The 13621-nt window shown below is 51.4% G+C and overlaps 1 protein-coding gene and 1 long non-coding RNA gene across 2 annotated transcripts in view; one reads left to right on the top strand and one right to left on the bottom strand.

Moving 5' to 3' along the window:
* Nucleotides 1–525: 525 nt before the first annotated feature.
* Nucleotides 526–13621, bottom strand: part of TM9SF4 (transmembrane 9 superfamily member 4) — a 50448-nt gene continuing 37352 nt past the window's right edge. The window contains exons 11-18 of the mRNA XM_025469671.3: nucleotides 12987–13068; nucleotides 12816–12891; nucleotides 10034–10117; nucleotides 8333–8508; nucleotides 7806–7869; nucleotides 6488–6607; nucleotides 5363–5452; nucleotides 526–2481 (exon numbers count right to left, since the gene is read on the bottom strand). Of these exons, the coding sequence (XP_025325456.1) occupies nucleotides 2332–2481; nucleotides 5363–5452; nucleotides 6488–6607; nucleotides 7806–7869; nucleotides 8333–8508; nucleotides 10034–10117; nucleotides 12816–12891; nucleotides 12987–13068 (842 nt within the window). The 3' untranslated portion in view covers nucleotides 526–2331. The remainder of the gene's footprint in view (nucleotides 2482–5362; nucleotides 5453–6487; nucleotides 6608–7805; nucleotides 7870–8332; nucleotides 8509–10033; nucleotides 10118–12815; nucleotides 12892–12986; nucleotides 13069–13621) is intronic.
* Nucleotides 3742–6607, top strand: LOC125753481 (uncharacterized). The gene is made up of 2 exons (XR_007405438.1): nucleotides 3742–4078; nucleotides 4704–6607. It is a non-coding gene; the product is annotated as an uncharacterized LOC125753481 (long non-coding RNA).

Raw genomic sequence — 13621 nt, 5'->3', positions numbered from 1 at the left:
AGGTCTTTTTCCTTTAGGCTTTCCAAGCTGGCTAACCTAAGCCTGGAGTGATCTGTGACATGCCCTCATCACTTCCCTCACAGGGAAGATTTTTGACAGTGGAACAGAATGGGCAGAGAAAAGCAGTGGAGAAAGGGAGAATCCTAGGCTACCCCTTGAGCCCCTGGATCTATCTAGGCCTGAAATCAAACACTCCTTTCCTCGATGACTTATGAACCAATCAATTTCCCTTGGGACATAAGCTAGTTTGACCTATGTTTCTATTTGAAGGATTCTTAGATGACAGAGAGATGAAATAAGTTGGCAGTAAAATACTGGAGCTGGGATTCTAAAACCAGGTCTCACTGCTACCAAAGCTCACACCTGACTGCCCTTTCCTACTCATGGAGTGGGGCAGATGCCTGTGATTCAGGATGGAAGGACTGAGCAGATGGAGCTTTGACGGAAACCCATCAGCTCCACCCATCTGGGGAAGTTGTCTCACCTCAGGCTTTTAACCCTTGCAAGAGATTCCAAAGACATGACAACAGGACAATGGCATATTTATTTACAATTGGACCAAAAAAAGGCATACAGGCATCTTTTAATTAAAAATAATAATGATGATGATTAAAAAAGTCAGAAAAATTGATGACATCTGAACCCTTTTTGAGGAGTCCATTTCCCTACTCCCCCACCCCCCAAAAGAGAATCTCTTAGGGAAAAAAATCCGAGATTTGGATGAACAAAAGCCTGCACTATCATTCTCCACTGCTTGGGTTCCCTTTTCTCCAACCTGATTCTTGGTGGACACTGCCTGGAGCTATGGAGTCGCTGTGAGGAAGGTCGAGAAGTTCACTGGTTTGATTGGTGGAATTGGTAGGGGCAGCTGGAGGAATCTGGAATCGGGGTGCAGGGTGTTGAGGGGGTGGGATGTGTTCCTAGCATCCTGAGCTTTGTCTTGTGGTGGGAGTCCCAAAGGGCCGAAGCAAGGGTGAGTGGCTGTTACTTAAGCCTTAATACCAGGGTGGGTCTGGTCTCTTGCAACTTAAGAACAAATGTTTTGACATGCATGGGGTGCGCAGGGAGTTAAGTGCTGACACAGGAGCCAGGCCTGCCAGGTTAGCAACCTCTAACTCAGCTCCTTGCCTATTCCTGGGAATGGGGGACAGAGTGACAGAACTGACCTTCCCTCTTCCTTCCCACAAGCAGTTTTCTGGATGTCCCCCAAAGGAGGCAAGAATCAGATGGGAGGTGGAGGTGGAGGCAGAGGGGGTGGAGCTGGCTAAAAGAGCTGGGTACGAGCGCTGAGGTTGGGGATATCAGGGAGAGAATGCCTCTCCCCAGCCACCTAAAGGAGGGCATGGGGCGGGGGGGGGGGGGGGGGGGGGCGGGGGGCCTCCTGGCCTTATTCTGCCCAGGAAGTGGGAGAGAAGAGGGCCCGCCACCAGCAGACTTTGCAAAGAGCAGCAACCCCCCAAGGAAAGTACTGGGGAGTAATCCTGAGGGGGTGAGGACCCTCATTCCAGAAAGACATGTGGATGCTTGGCTTGACTGTAAATACTCAGCCCTGGATCCAGGGTTTCTTGGCACGAATAGTTCACTGCAAGTCTCTTCTCTTCTCTAGCAAACTCCCACTGCTCTGAGCAGGGGTGAGTCTCGCTGTCCTGGGGGCACTTGGCCCCAAGTACTTCCAGGGGATTTTCCTTGGTTGATCTGGAGGCCTGGCTGGAAGCCCTGCCTTGGGCAGCCCTGGGAGGAGGCTGGAGGAGAGAGGAATGAGGGACTGGGCTGGTAGAGGCTGGTTGGCACGGAGGATGTGCGTCCAGGCTAGAGCTGTGCTCCGTTGCAGCATCAACGACGAGGCGGGGCCATGAGAGGCTTAGAAACCTCATCGAAGCCCTAGAAGGCCAGGCATTTCATCTTCCAGTTAATCGTGGGGTGGCCAACAGCCTGAGGAACTGAGGTGGAGACAGTGACCAAAACCCAGTGTCATGGTGATTTATCCATCCTGGATCCATATGTTAAAAAACTAAGGAGAAAACCCCCAACCAAAAAAATAAACCTGAATAAACAGGTCTGAGAATTCCTGCTGGAGGGAACTTTCTTAGCACGGAGGAAAAAACAACCCACAAAAAACTCATCCCCCACAGAACTAGAATAAAATGATGAAGAAAAGTCCGAGATTTATCTACAGGCCTTCCCGCCCCCCACGCAGCCCCAGGATCCAGGAACACTGTCAGGAGTTACATTCCCAAGGAGCAGGAGTTATTTTATTTGCGTGCCTGCAGTTCCCCACGCAGAGTGGCTTCCTGTCCGTGAATGGAGTGGGCCTGGCCATGGTCCACCCCATCAGTCTATTTTCACAGCAGCGTAGATCTTGCGGACAAACATGTAGGCTGCATAGAAGCCGATGGTGCCCGTGAGAAGCCAGAAGGACAGGACCATGAGGGCCGTGTAGCCAAAGTACAGGAGGGAGGGAATGAACTCCACGATGTCCAGCTAGGGCACAAGCAGAGAGAGAAGAGAGGGGTGGACACTTAGTGCCAGTCTACCACAGCCAACTGGGGGCCCCCAACCTTCTCACTGATCCTGTGGAACAGCTGAAGGCTGGCAAGGGGAAGGGGCTCGCTCCAGGTGGGCAGTGAGGGGCAGGCAGGGCTCAGAGCCATGGCGAGCCTTTGTCAGCACCAGGGCCCTCATAACCACCGTGGTAGACTATTAACCCCACTCACAGAGGGGGCACAGAGGGGTCTGGTGCCACCCACAGTTACAGAGCTAGGAAGCAGAAGGACGTGGGCCTCAGACCTGGGGCTGGAGGGGTGGGGGTCCACTGCCCAATTCCACTGACCCAGGCCACTTCCTGTGGGGGACGAAGGGGCACGAGTCATCCCGGAGCATCCTGGGTGCTCCCTGGGAGACAAGAGGAGACTTCAGGGGCCAGGGCCAGAATGTCTTAGACAGGAATGGCCACAGCTATGTCACTTCTTCACCCTCCACAGTCCCCAGAACAGCACAGCGACATTCCTGGATGGCTGAAGCAGCTGCCAGGAGTGGAGGGAGGAGACAGGCATACAAGGGCCCCAGCTTAAAAGAGCAGAGAGCCAACAAAGCCAGCCTATGGTCCTCACCTCCTGACAACGCTTCTGCCACTACTGTCAACATCTCCCAGGGATTTAATCTTGGAGCACACTGGACTCCTCTGTAGAGTCAGTGGCCTGGCAGAGATGTCAGGGACCTGTGTGGTGGCTGTATTTGCTGGTATCAAGACCTGCCTGGCACACCGGGGTTGGAGTGGGGACAGTGCCAGGGCTCGTGAGCAGACGCATGGTCACAAATGTCAGGAACTCAGAAGAAATCAACAAAGACCTTCTCCCCAAGGCCAAATATCCTCAAACTTAGGGGATGAAGGCCATTTTTTGTAGGCTCAATCTTCCCGTTTCACAAGCTTTCTCATGGCTGGAGAGGGCAAGAGGGAGGCAGGGGACATCGCAGTGGTAAAGCCAGTGATTAAGACCAGGAAGGAAACGAGGTAAAAAGGCACGGCTGGAATGGCCCTCAGAATTCAGACAGGCCAAGGCTGTCATTTTATAGACAGACTCTGGGACTAGGGGTGGTCATTAGAACAGAGAAGACTGGGGCCCAGGGAGGAAGAACAGGAGGTCGTGAGATGACCCTGGGGGCAGTCTAGGAGGCCATGCAGCTGGTTTTGTTTGCCCAACACTGTCCCTTGTCTTCTATCTTCCTGGGTTTTGGAGTTACCCGCTCCTTATTCCGTGGTTCTGCTGGGGCTGTCAGTTTTAATACAACACTGAAGCTAGTCGATCAGAGTGCACCATCTCACTGGACCTGAGGAACAGTGAGATGAGCCTCTTCCCTGGGATTGGTGACTTGACAGTAGAGAAAACATGTTCTTTTGGCTCTAGGGCAGTGAAGCTGAAAAAAGAACTAAGGCTGCCACTGGCATCTTTCCACTTGGAGGCAAGATCCTGCGTACAGACAAAAGCCAAGAAAACACGCAGAGCTGAGGCGGGGATGCAGAGCCTCAACAACATTTGAAGTGCTGGGTCTAACCATGCCTGAAGCTAGACTCTTCCAGGTATACCAGTGAATACGTTCTCTTTTTGATTAAGTCAGCTGGAATTCAGTTTTAATCACTTTCTGCTTGAGTTCTGATGAATGTGGGCTTTAGAGGAGGGAAGTTAGATTTGTTCTGGATGACTATGGCCTAAAGACAAAAGTTACAGGGTGGTAGATTTCAGTGTGAATCAAGGAAGACCTTGATAATGACAGGAGATAGCCAGAGAGACTGAAGATACCAGGAGGGAGTGTCTTTTGTCACTGGATGTGGCAGAGCAGGGGTCAGCAAATTTTTTCTTAAAGGGCCAGATCATACAGTTTAGGTTTCGCAGGCCGTGTGGCCTCTGTCACAACTACTCTACGCTGCCACTATAGTGTGAAAGCAGCCATAGACAATATGTAAATGAATGAGCATGCCTGTGTTCCAAGAAAACTTATTTATAGAAATAGGCCCACCAGCACATAGTTTGCTGACCCCTGAGCTCCATGAGAAAGAGGAGCACGGTCAGCCAACTGGAAGCAGGGTGGAGAACCACTGATGATCCACGCAGTCCTTTCTGACTGACGATTTTGTGAAAGGGCATTCTAAGTTTCAACCACTGACCTCTGACTCTGGTTTGGGAATATACCCTGGTTGCACGCAGAGGACTGCCTGTTTTTGGGTTCTGGAGACCTGAAGCACAGCGGGTGAGCCTGTCTCTAGTGGCAGCCTTGGAAGTGAAGAGTCCACCACAGTGATCCTACACCCCTCCAGTGGCCCATCTGGCTTATGTGTCACGCATGAACCTACCACAACTATCGTGGTGAGTGGGCTCTGTATTCTTACTCAAGCCACCCTTGGGGGCAGTGAGCTCTGTGGGTGTACCTGAGTTCCTAAATTTGGGCACTAAAGCCCATTTCAGCATTTTCTGCTTATATCTTTATTAGCTCCTTCTCATCTACTTTCTGTATTCTTTCATATTACTGCTTTTTTTCCCCCCTAGCTTGAGGTAAGTACCACCTTCTCAGCCTCTCTTATTTCTTATGAGTAGCAATGCAAGGTGAGAGATTTCGTATAAGTTCTGCTTTGGCTGTATCTCACAGGTTTTGCATGTAATATTCTGTCACTTATCCTAAAGGCTTTTGTCTCACAAACACACAGGACATAAATTCTCTCTGTCCTAAAAAGATGCATTTCCTACAACAGAATGTCTTTTGGTCCTACTCTTGGTAGGAGAGACTCACACTCGGGCTTTTCCCCAGCACCCTCCTCTCCACCAACCTGCCCTGAATGGGATGGGGGCTTCCTCACACAGGGCAGTACCTTGTTAACAAAATAAAAGATGGCATAGACGAGGACATAGAATGCAGATCCCCCGGAGACTAGGAAATTCCTCCACCACCAGCGGTAATCCTGAAAAGGAAACAGAGCAGAGTCATTATCTCCAGGTGTAGAATCTTCCCCAAGTTTCATGGTTGCCTGAGACCTAAAGACCTTAGGCAAGAACAGTCATATTTGGGGTGATGGGAATGTTTTATATCTATATCTATAACCATAGTGGTTACACAACTGTATGCATTTCTAAAAACTCATTGAAGGGACGCCTGGGTGGCTCAGTGGTTTAGCATTTGCCGTCAGCTCAGGGTGTGATCCTGGAGTCCTGGGATCAAGTTCCACATTGGGCTCCCTTCCTACAGGGAGCCTGCTTTTCCTTCTGCCTATGTTTCTGCCTCTCTCTGTCTCTCATGAATAAATAAAATCTTAAAAAAACAAAACAAACAAACAAACAAAAAACAACTCACTGAAGACTAAAAAGGGTGAGCTTTACTGTTCATAGATGAGATCTCAAAAAAAAAAAAAAAAAAATCACCAAAGACCACAGCAAAAGAAAGTAATAACATTTCTTGAGCAAACGGTGCCTGCCAAGTGCCAGGCACCATTCTAGCGCTATACGTGAATCAGCTTATTCACTCCTTGTAGCAGCCCCGAGTTAGGTACTATCACTGCCCTGTCACACAATGAGGGAAGAAAGGTGCAGACAGGTTAAGCAATTGCCCAACCAGAGATATTAACGGAGGAGTCAGGGCTTCAGCCCAGGGCTTCTGTCCCAGAGCCCTTGTCAAAGGGCTCTGCCAAGAGCTGATCCCCAGAGGGAAGGAAGGTCACCTAAAGTGCGCCAATTACTAGAGAAACCACTACTGGAGTGGACTCCACTGACATACCTACTGACCTTTTCTCATGTCACCATGACTATTACACGTGACTATGCTGTAAGGTAGGGATCATGAACACCAGTCTACAGCTGAATAAATGGAGGCTCAGTGAAGTACTTTCCCAAGACTTCATCGCAGGAGGGGAGCCCACATGGGAAACCCAGACAGCTTCATTGACCCATTCAATGCTGGACCAACTGTCCTCACCCCCAACTCCTGGCCCCATTCCCCTCACCTCTGCACATAGCTGGAAGTACACCATGACGATGCTGATTTGTGAACACGACACCACCAGGATGATGAAGACAAGGAACAGGAAGCCAAAAAGGTAATAGAACTGATTCTCCCAGATTGCCTGTGGACACATCACAGCTGACCTTCAGCTAGCCTGCCTCCCCCCGGTGACCCCTTCCCTTGGCATAGGCTGCCTGTTCTCAGAAAGCCATCCCTCAGTTATGTGTGGCACACCACCTGCCACCAGGGCAAGAATGGAGACACCCTCATGATACTACTGGGGCCTGTGGGCCTGGCATGTGGCTCTGACTGGCCTTTCCTTCCTAGAGCAGAGGGTGAGCCAGGCTGTTCTTAGGGAGGGGCTGAGGCATGGCTGACCCTACAATGAGTGGGCCCCTGCCTAAACTCAACAGCTTGTGGGAAAATAATGAATCCCACTCCAATCAAAATCACACAGCAGCCACCACCACTTAGGGGCAGCCTGCTGCAGGCCAGGCATGGTGCCACATGCTTTATGTGCATCTCCAAACGTAAGCCATTTACGGATGAGGAAGTCAAGGCTTAGAGAGGCTGGTGATTGGCCCAGGGTCACACAGAGTAAGGTGGCCTCCGGGGGTGGGGAGCAGCCAACCTGTCCTCTGACCCTTTTCCTAGGCAGAGCTAGACTACTCCAGAACAGTAGCTGCTTGTCCAGTACAGACTTGGTGCAGGGGACCAAGTTCAGTCAGCTAGGTGCAGATGGCTCTGAGGAGCCCTTCTGCCAACTTCAACCTTGGCTTGGCTATTAACATTATCCTCATGATAGCCGCTATTTAACAAGTACTGCCTGAATGCCAAGCATGTGCCTTTTACAGTCTCACTCCAGCCTCACAGTGATCCTGAGAATTAGGAATCATTCCCCACACTTTCCTGAGAGTTCTGAGTAGCAGGTCAAGATGAGTGGGGAACTGGAACTCCAAGCAGAGGCCATGATATTACCAATGGTGGAGCCTGGCTGCAACATTATTGAAGTAGCTCCTATTTCCTGAGCACTTCCCACATACCAGACCCCCCACACATGGCCTATCTCATGTATCCTTCCAAGCCATTCTGAGGGGTGGGCGTGTTAGCCCTATCTCGGCATGAAGAGTGTGGACCCCGACAGGTGAAGGGGCCTGTCTGAAATCTCAAGGGCAGTAAAAGGCAGAGCACATAAATGGAGGGACTAGGGACCAGGCAGGCTAGTAGGGGGAAGGCAGCAGGCTATGTGTGGAGGGATGGGGAAGCACCCCCACCAAGCCCCTGGGGCTGACCCAGCCCTGGGGAGAAATGCTACTCACACTGAAGATGAAGAAAAGCTCGATGAACATGGCACCGAAGGGCAGGATCCCAGCCATAAGAATGCTGCAGCAGAAGGTGAGGGTTAACACTACTGGGGGACCCAGACTCCTCCCAGGTAGTATAAGGAACTGTGCTCACACAGCTGTGGTGGTTCTAGTTCCCTGGCATGCTTTCATACCATTATAGCCTCCTGAGAGGGTGGCAAGGTGGGCATCGTTCTCTGCATTTTATAGATGGGGAAGCTGAGGTATAGAGAGCTGGGGTGAGTTGCCTAGATCCAAGTGATGGTCTTAATCTGTCTCACCTGCAATTTTCTACCCCTCCCTTCCCTGTCCTGGTTCCTAGGCCAATACCAGGTCTGGCTGGAGTGAAGTTAACCTGGTGCGAAGTTAATTTTCATAAAATCTATGAGAGCACCCTGGAGCTGCAGAACATGTCACAATATCCCTCAGGGAGGGTACCCATTCCACGTCCTCCTAAGGAAAGGCTCATGGCAGTGTCGGCCTTGCCCCCACCAGAAACTCACCCAACAAATCGGTTCATGTACCATCGCTGTTCAGGGATCTGCCGGGGAATCTGGTTGGTGCGCACAGGGTTGTCATATGGCTGCTTGCGGAAGCCGAAGTAGTAGCCCAGGTAGACGAGGGGCAGGGAGATTCCAAACCACATGCACAGCAGGGCCACCATCGTGGGAAAAGGCACCTGCGGGCACAGCACCGTGAGGCCCCACAAGGCACTGATGCCTGGGGCCAGGGATAGTGCAGGAGGAAGGAAGACCCAGTGAGTCCCCTGGAAGGAGGGTCACCATGGTGGGGAAGGTCCTGCAGACATGCCCCCCACAAGGCTCCTGGCCAGAACCTCTGGGGGCTGATGCAGCCCCAGGGAAAAGCAGAGGGCAGATGGAGGACCATTTGGGCTGTGAAGTGAAGAAGAAACCACAGCATCCCAGAGGAGCTTGTCATCCAGGGAGGGATTGGGGAAAGAACAAAGAAGGACTGAAAACAAGAGGGGAAGATGAGGCCAGAATGAAGGAGAATTATGTGGTATATGACCTGGAGACAAAAGGGAAAAGACCAAGTGCACAAATTGTGTCTTCCCAATTTTGTTAAAATAAAAAACCACAAATATACTATGAAGTAAAAAAAGCAGGTAATAAAACTGTATGTATAGGACTCCATTTTAACAAAAACATCTCAATCCTTGTATTTTATGTGCCTACGAGGGCTGTGCCCAAAAATTAATAGTAGTTCCTCCGATGGCATGTAGGGGTTAGAACTTATTTTTCATTTCTTTAAACAGTACTACATTTTTTCAAGAATTATGCAAACTGGAAGAAGCAAATTAACATGTGCAAAGTGTTTTTAGGATAATACTTATTCCAATGTAAGCACAATACAAATGCTTGCTATTTTGTGATAATTTTAAAGTTACATCATTCTATTTTAAATATAGCTAAAAAGACTGCAAAAAACATATACTAAAAATTACATCAACTTCTCTGTACTTTCCAACATTTCCACAATGAGTGTTTATCATAAGTGGTTGGTAACTGGGAGGAAAATGTTGAAAGAGAGAAGGAACAAAGGTATAAAAGAGGAAGTGAGAGGAAGAGCATGACTCTGTCTTTCCTGAAGGTGGCTTCCCAACTGCTGCAAAAGAGCCAGTCCTCTGGCTCCCTGGACTCTGCTTCACCTGACAACCTTAATAAATGGGCAACTGCAGGTGAGGGAGGCAGTTCTATCCGCTACAACTGGGCTGGCAAATGCCTGCCCCACCTCCACTGCAGCCCTGCTCTGGGATCTAAGCCCCCTGTCCCCACCCCCACTCAGTGAGTCCTGGGCAGCTGCTAGCAGTGACTGCGGCTGGCAGGATCCCTGTGCCAAGGGGCAGGGCAAGGAAGAGGAGAGCCTGGTTTGGGATCCTGACCTAATAAACTCACCCGAGGCAGCTTTCCCTTGGCTGAGGCACAGGGAGATTCCCCAGCTGGCCCCCGGACTGTGGAAGTCTCCCTTTAGAGAAGTGAGCTTTGGCCAGCTGTCTGCAAGAGCCCATATGAAGGCCAGGGCCAGAGCAGAGGCCATAGGATGGGCAGGGAGGGGGAAACCCTGGGTAGTCCTCAGACCCTAGGGCTGGGAACAGAACTCTGGGGATTCAGAAAAGGGAAGAGAACAGTGGGAAGTGACCTGCTGGGGTGGGTCGGAACACAGCTGGCCCCCCCCTTACTTACTGCTCCTGATGAGTGCTTTCCCCAGATGAAGCAATTCAAAACAAAGCAGATGCCAAAGACCACACCAGGGTAGAGTGTTGCCGTCTGGAAGCAAAAGAGACCAGGCTGGGGAGCTGCAACAAGGGAGCTCCCAGCTGTTCCCGTGGGACCCCCAGACTTGAGGCTCTCAACCCTCTTTGTCCTTTAGGTCCCAGCACTCCAGGATCATTACTTCCAGAAAGCATGCCCTGAACTGTCTGTTCCTTGCCCTCATCCTAGTCTGTGAGTAGGGACAGTTACCTGGTTGATGTCTGCTTACCCCCAGAGACTGTAAGCTCCTTGGGAAGAGTGTTTCCCCCCCGTTCACTGATGTACACCCCGCATTTAGAACACAGTAACTGCTCTCAACAACCATTTGTTGAACAGGAATGAATGAGTAAAAGTTCTACAAAACATGGGTGTGTGGGCCTCAACCCAAACTGCCTAGAGAGGTGGGTGAGCTTTAATTGAGGCTTCAGGGTGGCAGGTGTTGGTCCCCACACACACCAGCTCACCTCATCCTCACTACGGGCCTGGATGGAAAGGGCCTTTTAAAGAAGAGGACACTGGGACCCAGCAATGTTAAATATACACCCCAACTTCATACAGGAAAGGGTGGATTGGAGGTTCAAAACCAAGCAGTCTGACTCCAGAGGCCAAGCCCCTACCCCATATTCCATCCTGTCACCATCTCTTGGGCTGGGGCCCAGGCACTTGGAACCAAAGCCCCAGATCTACAGGAGCCTCCTTCACTGCTGTGGCTGCCTCAGCATCCGGGAAGGCCCCTGACCACAATGCCCGAGGCCCCCTGCAATCTGGCACTCAACCTCCAATGCCAATTTCACCTTTGACTCAGAGCCACTACCCCACACCTGGTAACTGGTCATTGCCCCTTCATGTCGCCGCTGTCCCTGGGCTGTCATGTAGGCAGAGTTATCAACATCTCAGGGTATCTGCCACCTGAGTATTAATGTTGGGCCAAGGGCCTTACACGCAGTCTCTTTCTGTCCACATAACAACCCTGAGAGCAGGTGCAACCATCCCCTACAGGAGAGATGGGGAAACTGAAACAGAACAGAGCCAGGGTGGGGATCTAGGAGATTCCAGAGCTCCAGGCCACCCTGCCAGCTGCTTCTTTCCATCTGAAACCCTCCTCTTCAAGGCCTGGCTCAAACGTCATTTCCTCTCTGAATATTCCTGCTTTACTTTGCTGTATAGGAAGGCATTCCTGTCTGCCCTCCTGGCCAAAGTTAGACTGGGCACTGTACTACACACCGGGAGTGAGAACAGGAAGAAAGTTCCAGTGAGGCCGACAGACTCATAAGTGGAGAACCACTTTCACAGCACTACCTGTAGGCATGAGGCCCCTGCCTGGGCTCCCTGGGAGTCAGACTGGGGAAAGAAGGGGCAAGGCTTCTAGAGGGTGACACTGGAGCTGAGACCTACAGTACGAGGTGAGGGGAGTAAGGGAGCGGTGTGCCTGGCACAGGCTAGAAGGGGATAGGAGTGGTGGGGTACCCCCATCGCTGCAGGCCACGGCACGTGCCCACCTGTGGACGGAGGCACAGCACCAGGGAAAAGGTGCCAGGGATGCCTAGGACAGTCAAGGGTCTAGGCAAGACCTGGGCAAGAGTTCCAGAGCCAGAGCTGGAGCTGGGAGGGAATTCAGGGACTATTTGACAGGAAAGCCCTCAGCACTTGTTGTCTGAGAAGAGGTCGGCCGAAGGGAGCAGGAGGTAAGGAAGCAACCCAGCTCTCTGGCCTGACGGTCTGGGTGAATGATGCAGGGAACAGGTGTAGGGCAGAGAAGTGGGAGTCTGGTGTGGGGTTGGCGGAGGGAAGATCTGGGGCTACCTGTGGGAGGCCTCCCAGGGAAGAGTTGTGCTGGGGGGACATTGGAACTGGGTTCCACAGCTCTGTAGCTGTACCACAGCCTGAGAAAAATGCTCGAGGCATCAACAATTCAGGGCCTTTCTCTGATCCTTCCAGAAGTCACCTTCACAGCTCTCTATAGTGAGGACTCTGTGCCAGGGGTGTGGCGACCAGACCAGAGACAGCCTGGTTTTCCTAGGGCTTTCAAGAGAGGGGGAATGGTTTTAGCACATCAGGACCACAGGCTTCTCTGAGTCTGGCACAGGGGTTTCTTGGGGTCTGAGGGGCCTCGTTTGTCTGGGAGAGCGGCACAGGCTCCCTGGGAGGTGGGGTCAAGTCCCAGGCATCTGCCAGTGTCTAGTCTTTGCTGCTGCCCCAAACTCTCTTGACTACCAGGAGGACAGAGCAGGGCACGGACTGTCCTCCCTGAAGAGAAAACAGAGGTACCAAAGTCTGGAACATGGGCTGAGAGCAACATGGGCCTGGCCTCTTCTGCCCCTGGCAGGCAGTTCTCTCTACTCTGGGTAGGGTGTCCTCCCAGCAGCCCAGCTACCAGTTTGGGGCCTTAAACTTTGACACAGAGGGTTGCTGCCTAAATCTTGTTATTCTGAATCCTCTATCTCTTCTCTTGTTTGAGCAATCAGACAACGTAGGCTAAAAATCACCTATATTCAATCTGCTTCTCTCACGGATGTAGCAGCAGAGGCCTTCAGAAGTCCCAAGATGCCTGTGTGAGAGCCCAGTGTTCCCTACCCTGGGGCGTGTGCTCCCCCACTCTATCACGCTGCTACTCTGGTGCTAACCCCCACCACAGACTGCCTATACTGCTGAGGAGCCCAGGAAGAAGCTTCTCAGCTCCACACCAACACTGGCAGGAAGTTAGCACACTTACACAGAAGGCTCCTTTCTTCCACCGATGGCCTTTCAGAGTGCGGTACAGACGGCCAGCAGAAAATCCACCAAACACCCTGTGGGGAAATCGCAGGGGTCCACACCAAGGGGATTTGTTAGCCGGAGGGCAGGCAGCCTGGGCCAGCCCCGGAGTCCATTCAGACACACCTACCCCATGAACATGAAGAGGAAGCAGGCTGTGGTCATGAGAGCTCCCCGGCTGGAGGGCGACAGCATCCCGAGCATGGCCACGACTGTGGGGGAGCGGGAAGGAAGAGAGACAATCAGGGTCCCTGGCCCCAGCCCCCAGGGCAGATGAGGTTTCCTTCTCCCCTGGCCCTCCTGACAGCAAACTCCCCTGCTCTTTACAGGAGAAGACGGGTCTTAGCTGAGCTCACTACTGCCGAGCACCAGCTGGCCACATCTGCACCACCGCTTCCAGCCCACAGAGCACTTGCGACCAGTCAGGCACTGAGCTGAGACCACTACAAATACCTGCTCACTCTGTCTGCCTTATCAGCCCTGTGAGGCAGAGCTTGGTTACCCATTTCTCAAATGAGAAAAATGAGGTTCGCAGAGGTTAAGTAACTTGTCCAAAGTCACAAAGCTTAGCGGCATGAGGCTGAGATAAAAACTTAGGCAGATCAACTGCTAAGAGATTAGGTCTTAAACGTTCTCATCACAAGAAAAAAAAAATTATGTAACTATGTGTGGTGATGTTAACTAAATTACTGTGATCATTTCATAATATATACATATAGCATATATATGCTATATACCTTAAACTTATGCTGTGTCATGTCAATT

The sequence above is a fragment of the Canis lupus genome, chromosome 24 (genome assembly GCF_003254725.2).
Source record: "Canis lupus dingo isolate Sandy chromosome 24, ASM325472v2, whole genome shotgun sequence".
NCBI classification, from domain to species: Eukaryota; Metazoa; Chordata; class Mammalia; order Carnivora; family Canidae; genus Canis; species Canis lupus.
Note: the sequence above shows the minus strand (reverse complement) of the source record. Positions and strands in the feature narration are given on the sequence as shown.